The sequence below is a fragment of the Oncorhynchus clarkii genome, chromosome 3, assembly GCF_045791955.1.
Source record: "Oncorhynchus clarkii lewisi isolate Uvic-CL-2024 chromosome 3, UVic_Ocla_1.0, whole genome shotgun sequence".
In the NCBI taxonomy this organism is placed as follows: Eukaryota; Metazoa; Chordata; class Actinopteri; order Salmoniformes; family Salmonidae; genus Oncorhynchus; species Oncorhynchus clarkii.
Window position 1 is genome coordinate 77,905,080 of NC_092149.1, and position 19,801 is coordinate 77,924,880.

General features: G+C 42.7%; 1 protein-coding gene across 6 annotated transcripts in view; it reads right to left on the reverse strand.

Annotated features, from left to right (window-relative positions):
* Positions 1 to 19,801, reverse strand: part of LOC139404926 (inositol polyphosphate-4-phosphatase type I A-like) — a 40,309-nt gene that overhangs the window by 11,711 nt on the left and 8,797 nt on the right. For 2 of the 6 annotated variants that reach the window (XM_071147492.1, XM_071147469.1), the window contains exons 2-13: positions 17,761 to 18,058; positions 17,408 to 17,452; positions 12,556 to 12,674; positions 9,611 to 9,727; positions 9,228 to 9,307; positions 5,966 to 6,074; positions 4,847 to 4,937; positions 4,443 to 4,590; positions 3,845 to 3,975; positions 1,718 to 1,822; positions 960 to 1,068; positions 476 to 493 (exon numbers count right to left, since the gene is read on the reverse strand). In XM_071147492.1, the coding sequence (XP_071003593.1) occupies positions 476 to 493; positions 960 to 1,068; positions 1,718 to 1,822; positions 3,845 to 3,975; positions 4,443 to 4,590; positions 4,847 to 4,937; positions 5,966 to 6,074; positions 9,228 to 9,307; positions 9,611 to 9,727; positions 12,556 to 12,674; positions 17,408 to 17,452; positions 17,761 to 17,866 (1,178 nt within the window). In that variant the 5' untranslated portion in view covers positions 17,867 to 18,058. Of the gene's footprint in view, positions 1 to 475; positions 494 to 959; positions 1,069 to 1,717; positions 1,823 to 3,844; positions 3,976 to 4,442; positions 4,591 to 4,846; positions 4,938 to 5,965; positions 6,075 to 8,041; positions 8,113 to 9,227; positions 9,308 to 9,610; positions 9,728 to 9,984; positions 12,055 to 12,555; positions 12,675 to 17,407; positions 17,453 to 17,760; positions 18,059 to 19,801 lie in introns of those variants that run through there. The other 4 variants (XM_071147476.1, XM_071147484.1, XM_071147499.1 and 1 more) reach the window with 3 other exon arrangements.

Consider the following 19,801-nt stretch of genomic DNA (forward strand, 5'->3'; position numbering starts at 1 on the left):
GCAAGGTGTGTGTGAATATGTGAGTGAGAGAGAGAGAGAGAGAGAGAGAGAGAGAGAGAGAGAGAGAGAGAGAGAGAGAGAGAGAGATAAAGAGAGAGAGATAAAGAGAGAGACAAAGACAGAGAGATAAAGAGAGAGAGAGAGATAAAGAGAGAGAGAGAGAGAGATAAAGAGAGAGAGAGATAAAGAGAGAGCGAGAGAGAGAGATAAAGAGAGAGAGAGAGAGATAAAGAGAGATAGAGAGAGAGAGAGAGAGAGAGAGAGAGAGAGAGAGAGAGAGAGAGATAAAGAGAGAGAGAGAGAGAGAGAGAGAGAGAGAGAGAGAGAGAGAGAGAGAGAGAGAGAGAGAGAGAAACAAAAAGAGAGATCCGGAGTGAAAAGGTGCTGACACGTGCAGATTTAAAACAATGTTATACAGAGCATAAACACATCTACCCACAATGCATGCATAAACAGACCAGGTGACAGAGCTCACCATTCCTCCTCATATGCGCTGATCAGAAAGCAAGAAAAAAAGGGCACAATTCAGTCAAAGGTTCTACATCTAAATGAATGATAACAATGACATGTGGAACTGTTGTGCCTATAGCAGGATTTCTTGATTGGCCCCAATTGATATTATTCGGACCCCGAAATCTTCTCAGCAAAAAATAAATAAATAAATTGATAATTTTGGTTGGACATAAAAGCCTGTACAATCACCAGGGAATCATCTGAAAATGATTTCAATTACAAAATCTGTTCTCAAGTATTCCCATGCATGAATAGAGGCAAATGTGATCATATCCCAATGTGATCAAGGTGTAAAGTTATTCTTTCTTTGTCAAATAGTTTATCTGTTTGGGCTTTGTGTACAAATGATTTAGAACTATGTTCCGACCCCCAACCGTTAACTCAAGGAAAAATAGAGTCTGCGACTGAAAGTAATTCGGGACAGCTGGTCTATTGCCCGTACTCACTGTTTCCTAGCCTCCTCAAACTTGTGGATGAGTTTCCGGAGACCACAGTGCTTAAAGCCTTGGTAGTGGGCTGCTGGGGCCCCTATAGTTACTACGTCATAGGTCCTGTCTAGGAAAGGAGACGGAGGGAAGTGGAGGGAGAGGGGAGGGAGGGAGGAGGAGAGAGGGGAGAAAGGGAGGTGGAGGGGAAGAGAGTACTTTTAGACAGATATAAACAGAGAATTACATTGAGCCAGATGGATATAATTATGGATATAAAGGACATAGAGACTGATAGATATAACAGGTCCTTTACCATAGAGACTGATGGATATGACAGGTCCTCTACCATAGAGACCGATAGATATAACAGGTCCTCTACCATAGAGACTGATAGATATAACAGGTCCCCTAACCATAGAGACTGATAGATATAACAGGCCCCCTACCATAGAGACTGATAGATATAACAGGTCCCCTACCATAGAGACTAATAGATATGACAGGTCCTCTACCATAGAGACTGATAGATATAACAGGTCCCCTACCATAGAGACTGATAGATATAACAGGTCCCCTACCATAGAGACTGATAGATATAACAGGTCCCCTACCATAGAGACTAATAGATATGACAGGTCCTCTACCATAGAGACTGATAGATATAACAGGTCCTCTACCATAGAGACTAATAGATCTGACAGGTCCTCTACCATAGAGACTAATAGATCTGACAGGTCCTCTACCATAGAGACTGATAGATATAACAGGTCCCCTACCATAGCCAGACTCTCCTTGTACTCTCATCCTCTGGACGTGCAGGTTAGTGGGGATGAACTCCAGCTTCTTCTCTGCTTTCAGAGTGCTGGATTTAAACGATGGACCTGGAAGAGGAGTAGGTTGGAAAAGTTAAGATGATGCCGACTACTGATAGTCTCTTCCTGTATGTTACTGATACTTCATGTATGTTACTGATACTTCCTGTATGTTACTGATACTTCCTGTATGTTACTGATAGTCTCTTCCTGTATGTTACTGATACTTCCTGTATGTTACTGATACTTCCTATATGTTACTGATAGACTCTTCCTGTATGTTACTGATAGACTCTTCCTGTATGTTACTGATACTTCCTGTATGTTACTGATAGACTCTTCCTGTATGTTACTGATACTTCCTGTATGTTACTGATACTTCCTGTATGTTACTGATAGTGTTGTACTGTACGCTATTGATAGTCTCATCCAGCATGTTACTGAAGCGTTAGTGATATGAAATACACAATATATACAAAAGTATGAGTCCACCCTTCAAATGAGTGGATTGGGCTGTTTCAGCCACACCCGTTGCTGACAGGTGTACAAAATCAAGCACACGCCATGCAATCTCCATAGACAAACATTGGCAATAGAATGGCCTTACTGAAGAGCTCAGTGACTTTCAACGTGGCACCGTCATAGGATGCCACCTTTCCAACAAGTCAGTTCATCAAGTTTCTGTCCTGCTAGAGCTGCCCCGGGCAACTGTAAGTTATGTTGTTGTGAAGTGGAAACATCTAGAAGCAACAACCGTTCAGCTATGAAGTGGTAGGCCACACAAGCTCATAGAACGGGACTGCCGAGTGCTGAAGCGTGTAGCGGGTAAAAATAATCTGTCCTCGGTTGCAACACTCACTACCGAGTTCCAAACTGCCAAAAAGTTCAAATCCCTGAGCTGACAAGGTACAAATCTGTCGTTCTGCCCCTAGGCCGTCATTAAAAATAATAATTTGTTCTTAACTGACTTGCCTAGTTAAATAAAGATTAAATTAAAAATGTTGTAATGGAGAAGGTTTCTGATATTCAGTACCAGCCAAAAGTTTGGACACACCTACTCATTCAAGGGTTTTTATTTGTTTGTACTATTTTCTACATTGTATAATAATAGTGAAGACATCAAAACTATGAAATAACACATATGGAATCATCTAGTAACCAAAAAAGTGTTAAACAAATCAAAACATATTTTATACTTTAGATTCTTCAAAGTAGCCACCCTTTGCCTTTATGACAGCTTTGCACACTCTTGGCATTCTCTCAACCAGCTTCATAAGATGGAATGCATTTCAATTAACAGGTGTACCTTGTTAAAAGTTAATTTGTGGAATTCCTTTCCTTCTTAATGCATTTGAGCCAATCAGTTGTGTTGTGACAAGGTAGGGGTGGTATACAGAAGATAGCCCTATTTCGTAAAAGAGAATGCCAAGAGTGTGTAAAGCTGTCATCAAGGCAGTAGGTGGCTACTTTGAAGAATCTCAAATATAAAATATATTTTGATTTGTCAAACACTTTTTTACATGATTCCATGTGTTATTTCATAGTTTTGATGTCATCACTACAATTCTGCAATGAAGGAAATAGTAAAAAAATGAGTAGGTGTGTCCAAAATGTTGACTGGTCCTGTACGTTAGTAGTATGTTATAGCATATCATTGCATAGCCCTATAAATAGTGCACCATATTCATGGTATTTATTTAAACGTTGACATTTACAGTATATAACGTAAAATGTTTTGTAAAATACTATGAATTTGGCGTACGATTCATACGACTAATCATTGTGTTGTTGTTGTTAACACTCGTTACTAACAACACTAATATTAGTAATGTGTTTTTAAAATGTGCAGACTTGCAGTCTGTTATGATGTTTTCTGGTATGTTGGTGTACAGCAGTGGAGGCTGCTGAGGGGAGGACAGGTTATAATAATGTCTGGAACGGAGGAAATGGAATGGCATCAAACTATGTGTTTGATGTATTTGATACCATTCCATTTATTCCGCTCCATCCAATACCACAGGCCCGTCCTCTCCAATTAAGGTGACACCAGCCTCCTGTGTTTGACAGTTCTATAAAGGTTAGGATGTTAACCTTTATATTGGTGCAGGTCGCAGATGGTCTCCTGGTAGGTGAGGATGATGGTCTGGTATTGAGAAATGATCTCCCTCCTCAGGTTCTCCCAACATGGAGATAACTCCCCCAACTCCTCCAGCTCACACACCCTACACACACACACACACACACACACACACACACACACACACACACACACACACACACACACACACACACACACACACACACACACACACACACACACACACACACACACACGCACGCACACACACACAAAATGTTAGTGATCTACACACATTCACAGGCACACACACAAGCATGCATTCACACACACACACACACACACACACACACACACACACACACACACACACACACACACACACACACACACACACACACACACACACACACACACACACAGTATAGTATTCTGCGGTACCAGGCAGCGTCCTCCTCCAGCAGTAGTTTGACAAACTGTCGAGGGATGTGTAGAGAGAGGACGCTGTCAGACACACACACACACACACACACACACACACACACACACACACACACACACACACACACACACACACACACACACAAAACATAGTATAGTATTCTGCGGTACCTGGCAGCGTCCTCCTCCAGCAGTAGTTTGACAAACTGTCGAGGGATGTGTAGAGAGAGGACGCTGTCAGACATCTGCTCTAGGATCCTCAGGTGGTTTCCATCCGTGGTGGGGAATCGATACATACGAGACATGGTGCCCCCAAAAACTGACAGCACAGCAACACACCAGTCAGAACATCTAGCAATCAATATAATCATTCATTACAGAATGTAATACATGCATTCATCAATTAATCAATTAGCAAATCAATCAACGAATAAATCAGTGTCAGTCAGTCATAATTCCTAAATCTGTAGGAACTCTCAATGTAAACTCTCTGTACGCTAGGAATGATGAAGGAGTCTCACTCACACACTTTCCAATAGAGAATCGCACACTGACACACACTGGAACACACTCACCAGCCTTAAGCAGTGTGTCTTTGCACAGAGATGCAGACTTGGCCCTGATGTTCACTGACTCAGTCAGGCTGTCATCCACTTGAAGCATCATCTGAGACACACAGGGAAAGGACATCATGACTGTTCGATTCACCATGGACACCCTTCAGTTGACCAGTGAGCTGAACAGACTGAGTGAAAGTAAAACATCCCTGTTTCTACCATGTGAATTTAACCTTTCTCCTTGTCCTTCTAGTCCACTGACCAGACAGACTGTTTCTACCATGTGGATTTAAAGTCCACTGAAACATAAAACATCCCTGTTTCTACCATGTGGATTTAACCTTTCTCCTTGTCCTTCTAGTCCACTGACCAGACAGGTGAAAGTAAAACATCCCCGTTTCTACCATGTGGATTTAACCTTTCTCCTTGTCCTTCTAGTCCACTGACCAGACAGGTGAAAGTAAAACATCTTTCCCTTGTTTCTACCATGTGGAATTTAACCTTTCTCCTTGTCCTTCTAGTCCACTGACCAGACAGGTGAAAGTAAAACATCCCCGTTTCTACCATGTGGATTTAACCTTTCTCCTTGTCCTTCTAGTCCACTGACCAGACAGGTGAAAGTAAAACATCCCTGTTTCTACCATGTGGATTTAACCTTTCTCCTTGTCCTTCTAGTCCACTGACCAGACAGGTGAAAGTAAAACATCCCCGTTTCTACCATGTGGATTTAACCTTTCTCCTTGTCCTTCTAGTCCACTGACCAGACAGGTGAAAGTAAAACATCCCTGTTTCTACCATGTGGATTTAACCTTTCTCCTTGTCCTTCTAGTCCACTGACCAGACAGGTGAAAGTAAAACATCCCTGTTTCTACCATGTGGATTTAACCTTTCTCCTTGTCCTTCTAGTCCACTGACCAGACAGGTGAAAGCAATATGAGAGAGAAATGGGAAAAGTTGCTAAAGAATAATCCAACAAATAAACAAACATTTACTAGACTAGGCCTACAGTCTGTGGTACATCTTCAAACATATCAGATAATATGGTCTGAATTAATAAAATGACTCAAATTAAGTCATATATTTCTACCAATACGGTGTTTCTTCCTCAGGCAGACCAGGCCAGACCAGGCTACTCACCCTGCCATTGATAGTGTCCTGCCGGGCCGCGGTGGCTCTCTGCTCTGTCCTCTCTTCTATCTGCCAGGCGATGATGGTGATGTTGCCCATGCGTTCGCTCTCCGCTGACCTGGAGGCAATTAGTAATAGATGTCTGCTGTATAACAATAGCTGAGGGTGTATGTGGAGGTTGTGTGTGTGTGTGTGTGTGTGTGTGTGTGTGTGTGTGTGTGTGTGTGTGTGTGTGTGTGTGTGTGTGTGTGTGTGTGTGTGTGTGTGTGTGTGTGTGTGTGTGTGTGTGTGTGTGTGTGTGTGTGTGTGTGTGTGCGTGTGTGAGTGTGAGTGAGTGAGTGTGTGTGTGTGTGTGTGTGTGTGTGTGTGTGTGTTAGGGTGACCACAAGACCCAGATTGTGTGGGACAGTTCCGTATTTTGTCAATTTTGTCACCCGCGTCCCTCCTGTAGGCTTTCACTACAACCCTGTTCGTGGAGAGCTACCCTCCTGTAGGCTTTCACTACAACCCTGTTCGTGGAGAGCTACCCTCCTGTAGGCTTTCACTACAACCCTGTTCGTGGAGAGCTACCCTCCTGTAGGCTTTCACTACAACCCTGTTCGTGGAGAGCTACCCTCCTGTAGGCTTTCACTACAACCCTGTTTGTGGAGAGCTACCCTCCTGTAGGCTTTCACTACAACCCTGTTTGTGGAGAGTTACCCTCCTGTATGCTTTCACTACAACCCTGTTCGTGGAGAGCTACCCTCTTGTAGGCTTTCACTACAACCCTGTTCGTGGAGAGCTACCCTCCTGTAGGCTTTCACTACAACCCTGTTCGTGGAGAGCTACCCTCCTGTAGGCTTTCACTACAACCCTGTTCGTGGAGAGCTACCCTCCTGTAGGTTTTCACTACAACCCTGTTCGTTGAGAGCTACCCTCCTGTAGGTTTTCATGACAGCCCTATTTGTGGAGAGCTACCCTCCTGTAGGCTTTCACTACAACCCTGTTCGTGGAGAGCTACCCTCCTGTAGGAGCAAGAGGAGCCGTACGGTGCATTTGAGACAACTCGGAACTAGAAAAAACACAGCTCCAACTGGGAAAAAGAGTTTTGAGGGGTCATCCAACTCGGAATTACACGTCGGAAACTTGGGCATCATCCTAGGGCTCTTCTCCACCCAATCACATTTATCAAATCCTTTCAGGCTAAATTCTAGATTAAGAGAGGACAATGAACTAAGCCTACTTACAAAGAGGACAGTTAACTAAGCCTACTTACAAAGAGGACAGATAACTAAGCCTACTTACAAAGAGGACAGATAACTAAGCCTACTTACAAAAAGTGTGCTTCTAACAAAGAGCTACAAGTAAGTAAATAGCCAAACAAATGTATTCATATAGGTTACACTGTCCTGTGAATGTCCCGCAAAATGTGGGTATTTTACGTGTGTTTGTGTCTACAGTGCATTCGGAAAGTATTCAGACCCCTTGACTCTTTCCACATTTTGCTATGTTACAGCCTTATTATAAAATGTATAAAATAAAAAAAAATCCTCATCAATCTACATACAACACCCCATGATGACAAAACAAAAACAGGTCTTTAGAATTTTAATGTATAAGCCTCGAAATTGAGTTGAAATACATCCTGTTTCCATTAAGCATCCTTGAGATGTTTCTACAACTTGATTGGAGTCCACCTGTGGTAAATTCAATTGATTGGACATGATTTGGAAAGGCACACACCTGTCTGTATAAGGTCCCACAGCTGACAGTGCATGTCAGAGCAAAAACCAAGCCATGAGGTTTGTCAGGCCCTGACCATTGAGAGCCCTTGGTCCTCTATGGTGTAGTAGGTCAGGGCGTGACTAGGGGGTGATCTAGTATATCTATTTCTATGTTGGTGCTAATCTGGTTCCCAATTAGAAGCAGCTGTTTATCGTTGCCTCTGATTGGGGATCATATTTAGGTAGCTATTTCCCCACCTGTGTTTTGTGGGATATTGATTGTTGGTTAGTGTGTTTGAGCACCAGGTCCTCACGGTCTTTGTACGTTTTGTTGTTTTGTTTCGTTAGTTTCACTTAAATAAATATGTGGAACTATACTCACGCTGCGCCTTGGTCCGCTCATTTCCAAGATCGTGACAAACGTTGACGGAATTGTCTGTAGAGCTCCAAAACAGGATTGTGTCGAGGCACAGATCTGGGGCAGGGTACCAGAAACATTTCAGCAGGATTGAAGGTCCCCAAGAACACAATGACCTCCATCATTCTTAAATGGAGGAAGTTTGGAACCACAAAGACTCTTCCTAGAGCTGGCCGCCTGGCCAAACTGAGCAATCGGGGGAGAAGGGCCTTGGTTAGGGAAGTGACCAAGAACCCGATGGTCACTCTGACAGAGCTCCAGAGTTCCTGTGTGGAAATGTGAGAACCTTCCAGAAGGAAAACCATCTCTGCAGCACTTCACCAATGATTACTTTATCAGGACAGACGGAAGCCACTTCTCAGTAAAAGGCACATGACAGCCCACTTGGAGTTTGCCAAAAGGCACCTAAAGGTCTCAGACCATGTTGAAATCAAGATTGAAACCAGAGTAGGCCTGTAGTACATCTTCAAATCAGATAATATGGTCTGAATTAATAAAGCGACTCTAACTACCGATACGGTCTTCCTTCCTCAGGCCAGACCAGGCCAGACCAACTGTTGAAACCAAGATTGAACACTTTGGCCTGAATGCCAAGCATCACGTCTGAAGGAAACCTAGCACCATCCCTACAGTGAAGCATGGTGGTGGCAGCATCATGCTGTGGGGATGTTTTTCAGCGGCAGGGACTGGGAGACTAGTCAGGATCGAGGGAAAGATGAACGGAGCAAAGTACAGAGAGATCCTTAATGAAAAACTTCTCCAGAGCTTCTCCGGACTTGAACCAAATCGAACATCTCTGGAGAGACCTGAAAATAGCTGTGCAGCGACGCTCCCCATCTAACCTGACATAGCTTGAGAGGATCTGCAGAGAAGAATGGGAGAAACTCCCCAAATACAGATGTGCCAAGCTTGTAGTGTCATACCCAAGAATCGCTGCCAAAGGTGCTTCAACAAAGTACTGAGTAAAGGGTCTGAATAATAATATAAATGTGATATTTGCAAAAATTTCTACAAATCCATTTTTGACGGAAACATATTAAGTCATCAATTATAGAATAAGACTGTAATGTAACAATGTGGAAAAAGGCAAGGGGTCTGAATAGTTTATGTATGTTTGTGTTTGTGTCGTGCATTCATGTGTGTGAGTTACCTGAGGGTTAGGTGGAGTCTGTGGTGTTTGTCCTGCAGAAGCTCCTTAACTGGGAACATGGCTGATCCCAACAGGTACATCTGGCACCCAATCAAACACACATATCACTATTAGAGCCCAGTAGGTACATCTGACACCCAATCAAACACACATATCACTATTAGAGCCCAGTAGGTATATCTGACACCCAATCAAACACACATATCACTATTAGAGCCCAGTAGGTATATCTGACACCCAATCACACACACATACTGTATCACTATTAGAGCCCAGTAGGTATATCTCGGGGTGGAGTGTTTGGGTAGTTTGGGGCTGAAGAGTTTTGGGGAGTTGACTGTAATGGGGAAGTTGGAGTAGTTACAGTGGGGGATATTTCGTACCGTGCCTTGGGAGCGGTCCTTGACGTCGTACACAGACAGCTTGACCTGCGTCTGTTGAGTGATCAGAGAGTCCTGGAAGAATGCTATACTACTCAGATAGATAGGATTACTGGTACCCTATGGAGAGAGAGAGAGAGAGGGGAAAAAAGAGAGGGGGACTTTTGTGATGAATCAGTTTGGCCAGGGCTGCCAACTTTTGTAGAAAGCTTGGAGTGCGATTTGCTATGCTAATCATTTTTTTAACATACTTTTTTGATGGTTTGACACTTTATTCAGACAGTAATGAAATGAGACAGACAAATGCTAGAAACAGTGGGAAGGTTGGAAGCAGGGATTGATCCCTATTCTCAGGTGGAAAGTTGGATGAGACGTACCAGGGAGTGTCACCACTATACCAAGGCTCTGCACAGGAAATAATCATATTAATGGTTGATGGCAGTGGGGAACCAAATCATAGATTGCAGTTTCCTTGTTCATAGACTGCTTTCAAGGTAAGGACACAAACATTTTATATTTGTCACAACTCCTGCCGAAGTTGGCTCCCCTGCCTGTTCGGGCGGTGCTCGGCGGTCGTCGTCACCGGCCTACTAGCCGCCACCGATCCCTTTTCCCTTTTCTGTTAGTTTAGTCTTATTAGTTGCACATGTTCCTATTTGTGTTTTCTTGATTTGCTTACTGACCCACCCAAAACACAGGGCGGAAAACACTGACCCACCCAAAACACAGGGCGGAAAACATTGACCCACCCAAAACACAGGGAGGAAACCGCTTGTGAAGCCCGCCCTTGTTTGTGCGGGATTATTTTGTGTTCACGTTTTGAATCGGAGGTGTTATTGTGCTCCGGACCGTGTTACCCTGTGTTTTGGGTTGGTCAGTGTTTTCCGCCCTGTGTTTTGGGTGGGTCAGTGTTTTCCTCCCTGTGTTTTGGGTGGGTCAGTGTTTTCCGCCCTGTGTTTTGGGTTGGTCAGTGTTTTCCGCCCTGTGTTTTGGGTTGGTCAGTGTTTTCCGCCCTGTGTTTTGGGCATGACTATTTTGTGCCGGAATAAAGTGCATTTTTCCGTGAACCCTCTGCTCTCTGCACCTGATTCCTACCTTCCACTCCTAGTCATCCCTGACAATATTTTGTAATTTAGGTGAACTCTTTAAAATAGGAGTTAAAGAAAATCCTGATTTTTCTCTAGGAGGGTTGGCCACCCCCAATCTATGTTTCCCAAGTGCTGTGTGTTTGAAAAATATTATTGTTATAACAATTCTCAAAATCACCCAAACTTTTTTTTATTTTTATCGAATGAATATCAATATTCAGGTGGTTTACGAGTTGAAGATCCTTGCCATCATCTAACTCTGCATAAGATATGATGCATTTATGAGTTGTGAGTCCCCCTACAATCTCTGCCAATACTCAAAAGTAAAACAATTATATGAGAGGCCTGGAGCATTTAATATCCCATGCTTATTTGTATGACTTATTCAAAACTGTCCATGAATGGCTACAAAAATACATAGCCTCATCTAATTCATTTTCAGTGACACAAATAGGCATATCACATTTCAAATATGTGATTCCACAGGCAAAATTGGTAAGAAGTGGAACATTTTAATAAGTGTGGGGATTAACAGTAGTGTTCTTGATGACAAGCACAGTTATTACCCTATATTTTAGGCCATTGTTAAGAATGAGAACTGTTCCACATCAGTTCACCCTACCAAACTTCCCCTAAATCAAGTAAATAGCCAATAAAATCTCCTGAAGACTAGATTACATAAATCTGCTCCTACACTCTACCCAAATTATGTTTTATGTATTGTCCTACCTCTAGAATTAAACTTACACTTTTGGTTTCACAATCTGTTTGACAAAATTATTTTCATAGTTACACATCAGTTCACCCTACCAAACTTCCCTGTTAAAACAAACTGTAGGTCTGTCTGCTACCGTTTCGTTGTCACAGCCAAAACGCCAATCACCAAATGAGGGGACTAATGCAAGTGTGCATTAAATCGACTTTAGTACATGCTGTGAAAAGGCAGCATTCTGCAATAGGGACGGGAGTAACAGCAACCTCTTTTTGTTGACAACTTTGTAGATAAAACAGGTCTACAGTGCTGCTCTTTTTACAGTTTTATAAACTCAGCGGAGAACATTCTCTCTCTCCATTCAGATCCACTCTGACCTTTTCTTTAAAACGTACATTCAATCCCCTTGATCCTTTACATAACTAGACCAATCATATGCTTGAATGTGTCGCGGGTCACAGTGCTGTGGCAGGACAGGACAATGATAATGGTGCAGCTCGTGATGATAAATTGCAGGCGCAGATGCTCTGATTTCTAAATGATTTGGAGCTCAGTTGAAAAGTTATCACACTGACTATACAATGGAATAATTAAACAAATAAATGCAGTACTTTTTAATGCGTGAGATATGAGGTGTGGCGTGTGTATGTGAGAAGAGGGTCAAATGCGTGTCTCATGGCCAATGTGTGAGAATTGGCAGTGCTCATTGTGGTGTAAAGCAGTGTGGTTACATTATGGTTAGGTTAACCTGGTGAAGAGCATGTTGGTTATGTTATGGTTAGGTCAACGTGGTGTAGAGCATGTTGGTTATGTTATGGTTAAGTCAACGTTGTGTAGAGTGTGTCGGTTATGTTATGGTTAGGTCAACGATGTGTAGAGTGTGTTGGTTATGTTATGGTTAGGTCAACGATGTGTAGAGTGTGTTGGTTATGTTATGGTTAGGTCAACGATGTGTAGAGTGTGTTGGTTATGTTATGGTTAGGTCAACGATGTGTAGAGTGTGTTGGTTATGTTATGGTTAGGTCAACGTGGTGTAGAGATTTATGGTTATGTTATGGTTAGGTCAACGTGGTGAAGAGTGTGTTGGTTATGTTATGGTTAGGTCAACGTTGGTTACGTTTTGGGAGATCAAAGTGGTGTGGTCCTACCTCTATGATCTCTGTCTGAGCGTGTTTGGTCCAGAAGGCCTGGGGAGGAGTTGTACAGCTGACCGCCACAAAGCTGATTGGCTTACGATCAAACGCTGGTGTGACCAGTTCACTGCAGGCTGGGAATACAACAGAGGACATGAACATTGATGGCACAATGTTGAGAGATGGAGCTGGGGAAATGTAAGTTGTAACCACTATTAAATTCATAGACAGAGCAATACAACTTTAGAGTTTGTGTTATGATAGGAAAGATAGTTGTACTAACCTCAGAAGTCATTAATAAGTTACACTCTTCAATAATCAATGGGTGTGTACCGTGCATTTCGAAAGTATTCAGACCCCTTGACTTTTTCCACATTTTATTACGTTACAGGCTTATTAAAAAATGTGTTAAGTAGATTTTTCCCCTCATCAATCTACACACAATACCCCATAATGACAATGCAAAAACAGGTTTTAGAAATGTTTGCAAATGTATTTATTTTTAAAAACTGAAATATTTACATAAGTCTTCAGACCCTTTACTCAGTACTTTCTTGAAGCACCGTTGGCAGCAATTACAGCATCTAGTCTTCTTAGGTATGACACTACAAGCTTGGCACACCTGTATTTGGGGAGTTTCTCCAATTCTTCTCTGCAGATCCTCTCAAGCTCTGTCAGGTTGGATGGGGAGCGTCGCTGCACAGGTCAGGTCTCTCCAGAGATGTTCATCTAATTCAAGTCCGGGCTCTGACTGGGCCACTCCTCCAATGTTCTGGCTATATGGTTAGGGTCATTGTTCTGTTGGAAGGTGAACCTTCGCCCCAGTCTGAGGTCTTGAGTGCGTTTTCATATTATTTTTAATTGAACCTTTATTTAACTAGGCAAGTCAGTTAAGAACAAATTCTTATTTACAATGACTGCCTCCCGGGCAACATTTGTTTAACTGCCTTGGTCAGGGGCAGAACGACAGATTTTTACCATGTCCAGCTCAGGGATTCGATCCAGCAACCTTAGGTCATAGTGGTGTAGAGCATGTTGGTTACGTTATGGTTAGGTCAACATGATGTAGAGTGTTATGGTTACGTTATGGTTAGGTCAACATGATGTAGAGCGTTATGGTTAGGTCAACATGATGTAGAGCGTTATGGTTACGTTATGGTTAGGTCAACATGGTGTAGAGCATATTGGTTCCATTATGGTTAGGTCAATATGGTGTAGAGTGTTATGGTTAGGGTAACATGGTGTAGAGAGTTATGGTTAGGTCAACATGGTGTAGAGCATTATGGTTAGGTCAACATGGTGTAGAGCGTTATGGTTACGTTATGGTTAGGTCAACATGATGTGATGTAGAGAGTTATGGTTAGGTCAACATGATGTAGAGCGTTATGGTTAGGTCAACATGATGTAGAGTGTTATGGTTACGATATGGTTAGGTCAACATGGTGTAGAGAGTTATGGTTACGATATGGTTAGGTCAACATGGTGTAGAGCATATTGGTTCCATTATGGTTAGGTCAACATGATGTAGAGCGTTATGGTTACGTAATGGTTAGGTCAACATGATGTAGAGCGTTATGGTTACGATATGGTTAGGTCAACATGGTGTAGAGAGTTATGGTTACGATATGGTTAGGTCAACATGGTGTAGAGCATATTGGTTCCATTATGGTTAGGTCAACATGATGTAGAGTGTTATGGTTACGTTATGGTTAGGTCAACATGATGTAGAGCGTTATGGTTAGGTCAACATGATGTAGAGCGTTATGGTTAGGTCAACATGATGTAGAGTGTTATGGTTACGTTATGGTTAGGTCAACATGGTGTAGAGAGATATGGTTACTTTATGGTTAGGTCAACATGGTGTAGAGCATATTGGTTCCATTATGGTTAGGTCAATATGGTGTAGAGCGTTATGGTTAGGTCAACATGGTGTAGAGAGTTATGGTTAGGTCAACATGGTGTAGAGCGTTATGGTTACGTTATGGTTAGGTCAACATGATGTAGAGAGATATGGTTACTTTATGGTTAGGTCAACATGGTGTAGAGCGTTATGGTTAGGTCAACATGGTGTAGAGAGTTATGGTTAGGTCAACATGGTGTAGAGTGTTATGGTTACGTTATGGTTAGGTCAACATGATGTAGAGAGATATGGTTACGTTATGGTTAGGTCAACATGGTGTAGAGAGATATGGTTACTTTATGGTTAGGTCAACATGGTGTAGAGCATATTGGTTCCATTATGGTTAGGTCAATATGGTGTAGAGCGTTATGGTTAGGTCAACATAGTGTAGAGTGTTATGGTTAGGTCAACATGGTGTAGAGAGTTATGGTTAGGTCAACATGGTGTAGAGAGTTATGGTTAGGTCAACATGGTGTAGAGCGTTATGGTTACGTTATGGTTAGGTCAACATGATGTGATGTAGAGAGTTATGGTTAGGTCAACATGATGTAGAGCGTTATGGTTAGGTCAACATGATGTAGAGCGTTATGGTTACGTAATGGTTAGGTCAACATGATGTAGAGCGTTATGGTTACGATATGGTTAGGTCAACATGGTGTAGAGAGTTATGGTTACGATATGGTTAGGGCAACATGGTGTAGAGCGTTATGGTTACGATATGGTTAGGTCAACATGGTGTAGAGTGTTATGGTTACGATATGGTTAGGTCAACATGGTGTAGAGCGTTATGGTTACGATATGGTTAGGTCAACATGGTGTAGAGCGTTATGGTTACGTTATGGTTAGGTCAACATGGTGTAGAGTGTTATGGTTAGGTCAACATGATGTAGAGAGTTATGGTTAGTTCAACATGGTGTAGAGCGTTATGGTTACGTTATGGTTAGGTCAACATGATGTGATGTAGAGAGTTATGGTTAGGTCAACATGGTGTAGAGCGTTATGGTTACGTTATAGTTAGGTCAACATGGTGTAGAGCGTTATGGTTACGTTATGGTTAGGTCAACATAGTGTAGAGCGTTATGGTTACGTTATGGTTAGGTCAATGTGGTGTAGAGAGTTATGGTTACGATATGGTTAGGTCAACATGATGTAGAGCGTTATGGTTACGTTATGGTTAGGTCAACATGGTGTAGAGCTTTATGGTTACGTTATGGTAAGGTCAACATGGTGTAGAGCGTTATGGTTACGTTATGGTTAGGTCAACATGATGTAGAGCGTTATGGTTACGTTATGGTTAGGTCAACATGTTGTAGAGTGTTATGGTTAGGTCAACATGGTGTGGAGAGTTATGGTTAGGTCAACATGGTGTGGAGCGTTATGGTTACGTTATGGCTAGGTCAACATGTTGTAGAGAGTTATGGTTACGTAATGGTTAGGTCAACATGGTGTGGAGAGTCATGGTTAGGTCCACATGATGTAGAGCGTTATGGTTACGATATGGTTAGGTCAACATAGTGTAGAGCGTTATGGTTACGTTATGGTTAGGTCAACATGGTGTAGATCGTTATGGTTAGGTCAACATGGTGTAGAGCGTTATGGTTACGTTATGGTTAGGTCAACATGGTGTAGAGCGTTATGGTTACGTTATGGTTAGGTCAACATGATGTAGAGCGTTATGGTTAGGTCAATATGGTGTAGAGCATTATGGTTAGGTCAACATGGTGTAGAGTGTTATGGTTAGGTCAACATGGTGTAGAGTGTTATGGTTAGGTCAACATGGTGTGGAGAGTTATGGTTACGTTATGGTTAGGTCAACATGATGTAGAGCGTTATGGTTACGTAATGGTTAGGTCAACATGGTGTAGAGAGTTATGGTTACGTTATGGTTAGGTCAACATGTTGTAGAGCGTTATGGTTACGTAATGGTTAGGTAAACATTGTGTAGAGCGTTATGGTTAGGTCAGTGTGGTGTAGATCAGTGTGGACTTTGCTCTGTTCATCTTTGTCTCGATCCTGACTAGTCCCCCAGTCCCCACCGCTGAAAAACATCCTGCATGATCCAGCATGATGCTGCTACCACCATGCTTCACCGTAGGGATGATGCCAGGTTTCCTTCAGACTAATCTTTAGGTTCCTTTTGGCAAACTCCACGAGTGCTGTCATGTGCCTTTTACTGAGGAGTGGCTTCCGTCTGGCCACTCTACCATAAAGGCCTGATTGGTGGATTGCTGCAGAAATGGTTGTCCTTCTGGAAGGTTCTCCCATCGCCAGAGAGGAATTCTGGAGCTCTGTCAGAGTGACCATCGGATTCTTGGTCACCTCCCTGATCAATGCCCTTCTCCCGTGATTGCTCAGTTTGGCCGGGCGGCCAGCTCGAGGAAGTGTCTTGGTGGTTCCAAACATCTTCCATTTAAGAATTATGGAGGCCCCTCCGTTCTTGGGGACCTTCCAATGTTGCAGACATTATTTGGTACCCTTCCCCAGATCTGTGCCTCGACACAATCCTGTCTCTGAGCTCTACGGACAATTCTTTCAACCTCATTGCTTGGTTTTTGCTCTGACATGCACTGTCCACTGTTGGACCTTATATAAACAAGTGTGTGTCTTTCCAAATCATGTCCAATCAATTGAATTTACCACAAGTGAACTCCAGTCAAGTTGTTGAAACATCTCAAGGATGATCAATGGAAACAGGATGCACCTGAGCTCAATTTCGAGTCTCATAGCAAACGGTCTGAATACTTATGTCAATAAGGTATTTCTGTTTTTTATTTTATTTTATTTTTATTTCTAAAAACCTGTTTTCACTTTGTCATTGTGGGCTATTGTGTGTAGATTTTAGAATAAGGCTGTAACCTAACAAAATGTGTAAAAAGTCAAGGGGTTTGAATACATTCTGAATGCACTGTATATATCAAAGACAATTGAACAGCAGTGAGAAGTTGACTTCAGCATCACCACACTCACCCAGGCTGAACTCCAACACCGGTTCATCTGGGTCCTGACTGTTACCTACAACAACACAGAGAAACTGTTTCTTTACTACAGCTACAGTGACTAACAAGGCAAGATTATGCACATGCATATTTTGACAGCCTGCATCAACTCAGTGGGCAATAAGAAATAGTCTAACTACAGTAACTATAGTAAACGGGCCCTTACCTGCCAGTGTCAGCCCCATCATCTCAGTGGGCAATAAGAAATAGACTAACTACAGTAACTATAGTAAATGGGTCCTTACCTGCCAGTGTCAGCCCCATCATCTCAGTGGGCAATAAGAAATAGTGTAACTACAGTAACTATAGTAAACGGGCCCTTACCTGCCAGTGTCAGCCCCATCATCTCAGCAGAGTGGTCAAAGGTGTTAGCACGGTATACGGACCATGGCCGGTGACGCGGGCTAACCTTCCCCTTCCCCGACATCATGGCTTGGGGGTCAGGGGTTAGGGGTCTGAGGGGTTGGAGAAGAGGATTCTGGGTAAGGGGTGGAGGGGGTTAAGAACAGACACCACACGCCCTCCTCACACAAACACTCTCTTCAGATCAGATCCCTGTGTGTGTTGGAATGATCATTTCCTGTGTGACGGTCTCTTCATCTCTGGTCTCTTAGCGATGGAGCTGGAGGAAAAGAGAGATAATGACAACAAAGGTATTAGCCACCGTCACCATAGAAACAGAATGGTTGGAGTGGATGGTGGACACACACTTCACCTGATCATTATTTGTTATCTACGTGACCCTTCCCACTCTGCTGAATCAAGGTGAGACACATGAACTGTCGCTAAACAGTGTCATGAGTAGCACAATGTCACCACAACACGGCTGCCCCTCTTATGTACTATTCAGCTCATCAATCCTACATCTACATCTATACTTTAAAGTAGTCTTACATCTATACTTTAGAGTAGTCTTACATCTATACTTTAGAGTAGTCTTAAATCTATACTTTAAAGTAGTCTTACATCTATACTTTAAAGTAGTCTTACATCTATACTTTAGAGTAGTCTTAAATCTATACTTTAAAGTAGTCTTACATCTATACTTTAAAGTAGTCTTACATCTATACTTTAAAGTTGGCTTTCCATTCTGGCCTAAGAGTCGGTGCTCCTCTATAATCGTTGTTCCTGATTCCTAACAACCTATTGAATTATTCAACAGCTCGGAAACTTTCATGAAGAGATGGGTGAGCTGAGAGGGAAAACTCCAAGCTTCAGGGCCCGGAGGGACACTGTGCTCCAGGGAATGTGTGTGAAGTTCTAGGGATCTTTGGCTTTTCGGAAAAGAAAGCATCTGACAACAGTGAGTGATTGGTGGAAGAGGAGGAACACAATGATGGAGAAACTCTATAATTGTCTGTGCCCTGTGGTGGCTGATTTCTATTCTCTGTCTGTAAAAGTGCTAACACATGCAGTGTGAAGAGGCTGAGTTAGGGGAAATGTGACTTTCCACACAGCTGCAGGGAGCCAAGAGACAGACGGAGAGGAAGAGACAGAGCGTGAGAGAGAAGAAAAGGCAATCTACACTTCATCTTTTGTGTCATAGAACTAATGCTGTCTAATTCTCATTACGCGTCGTCCACAGGAGGTTGGTGGCATCTTCATTTGGGAGGACGGGCTCGTGGTAATGACAGGAGTGGAATCAGTGGAATGGTATCAAATACATGGTTTCCATGGTTTCCACGTGTTTGATGCCATTCCATTTGCTCCGTTCCAGACAATACTATGAGCCGTCCTCCCCTCAGCAGCCTCCTGTGGCATAGTGTTTTGCCCAGCAACAGTTTACAGAAAAAGATACTACAACACACACACACACACACATAACCACACATGCAAACAGGCACCCATCCCAGTCTGTCCCGGCCAGAGAGAACACCTGCTACACACAACACGAAAAGCAGGCCAAGCTCCCAGAATCCTTTGCTCCTTCCTTCCTCCCAGCATATTCTAAAAGATTGGATGGGTCCCGGAAATAATCACAGATCCTCTGACATGACTGAATAGGTGAAAGAAATGATTTAGCTTTTACTCCTTTCACTCCTTGTTTATCATCAGATCAGTGAGTACTTTAAGGAAGTACTGGAACAAGAACAAAATGTCTCAAGCAGGCTTCAAGCAGGCTAACAAATAAATGCTCAAGAAAAGCCATTCATTGTGTATCTGTGTGCCACTGCTGCAGTATTTGCAACAAGGGTTGTTACCAGAGGAAATACATTAGATTGTCTTTACAAGTTCCTTATCTGACTGTTACATGGTATAAGAAGTCTGTATGAACACGAATCTCACGCCGTTCTCTCACCTCTGCTCAGTGTTTCCACACCTCTATATAAAGAGGCATTCCACCATAAAAACAACCCAGCCTTGA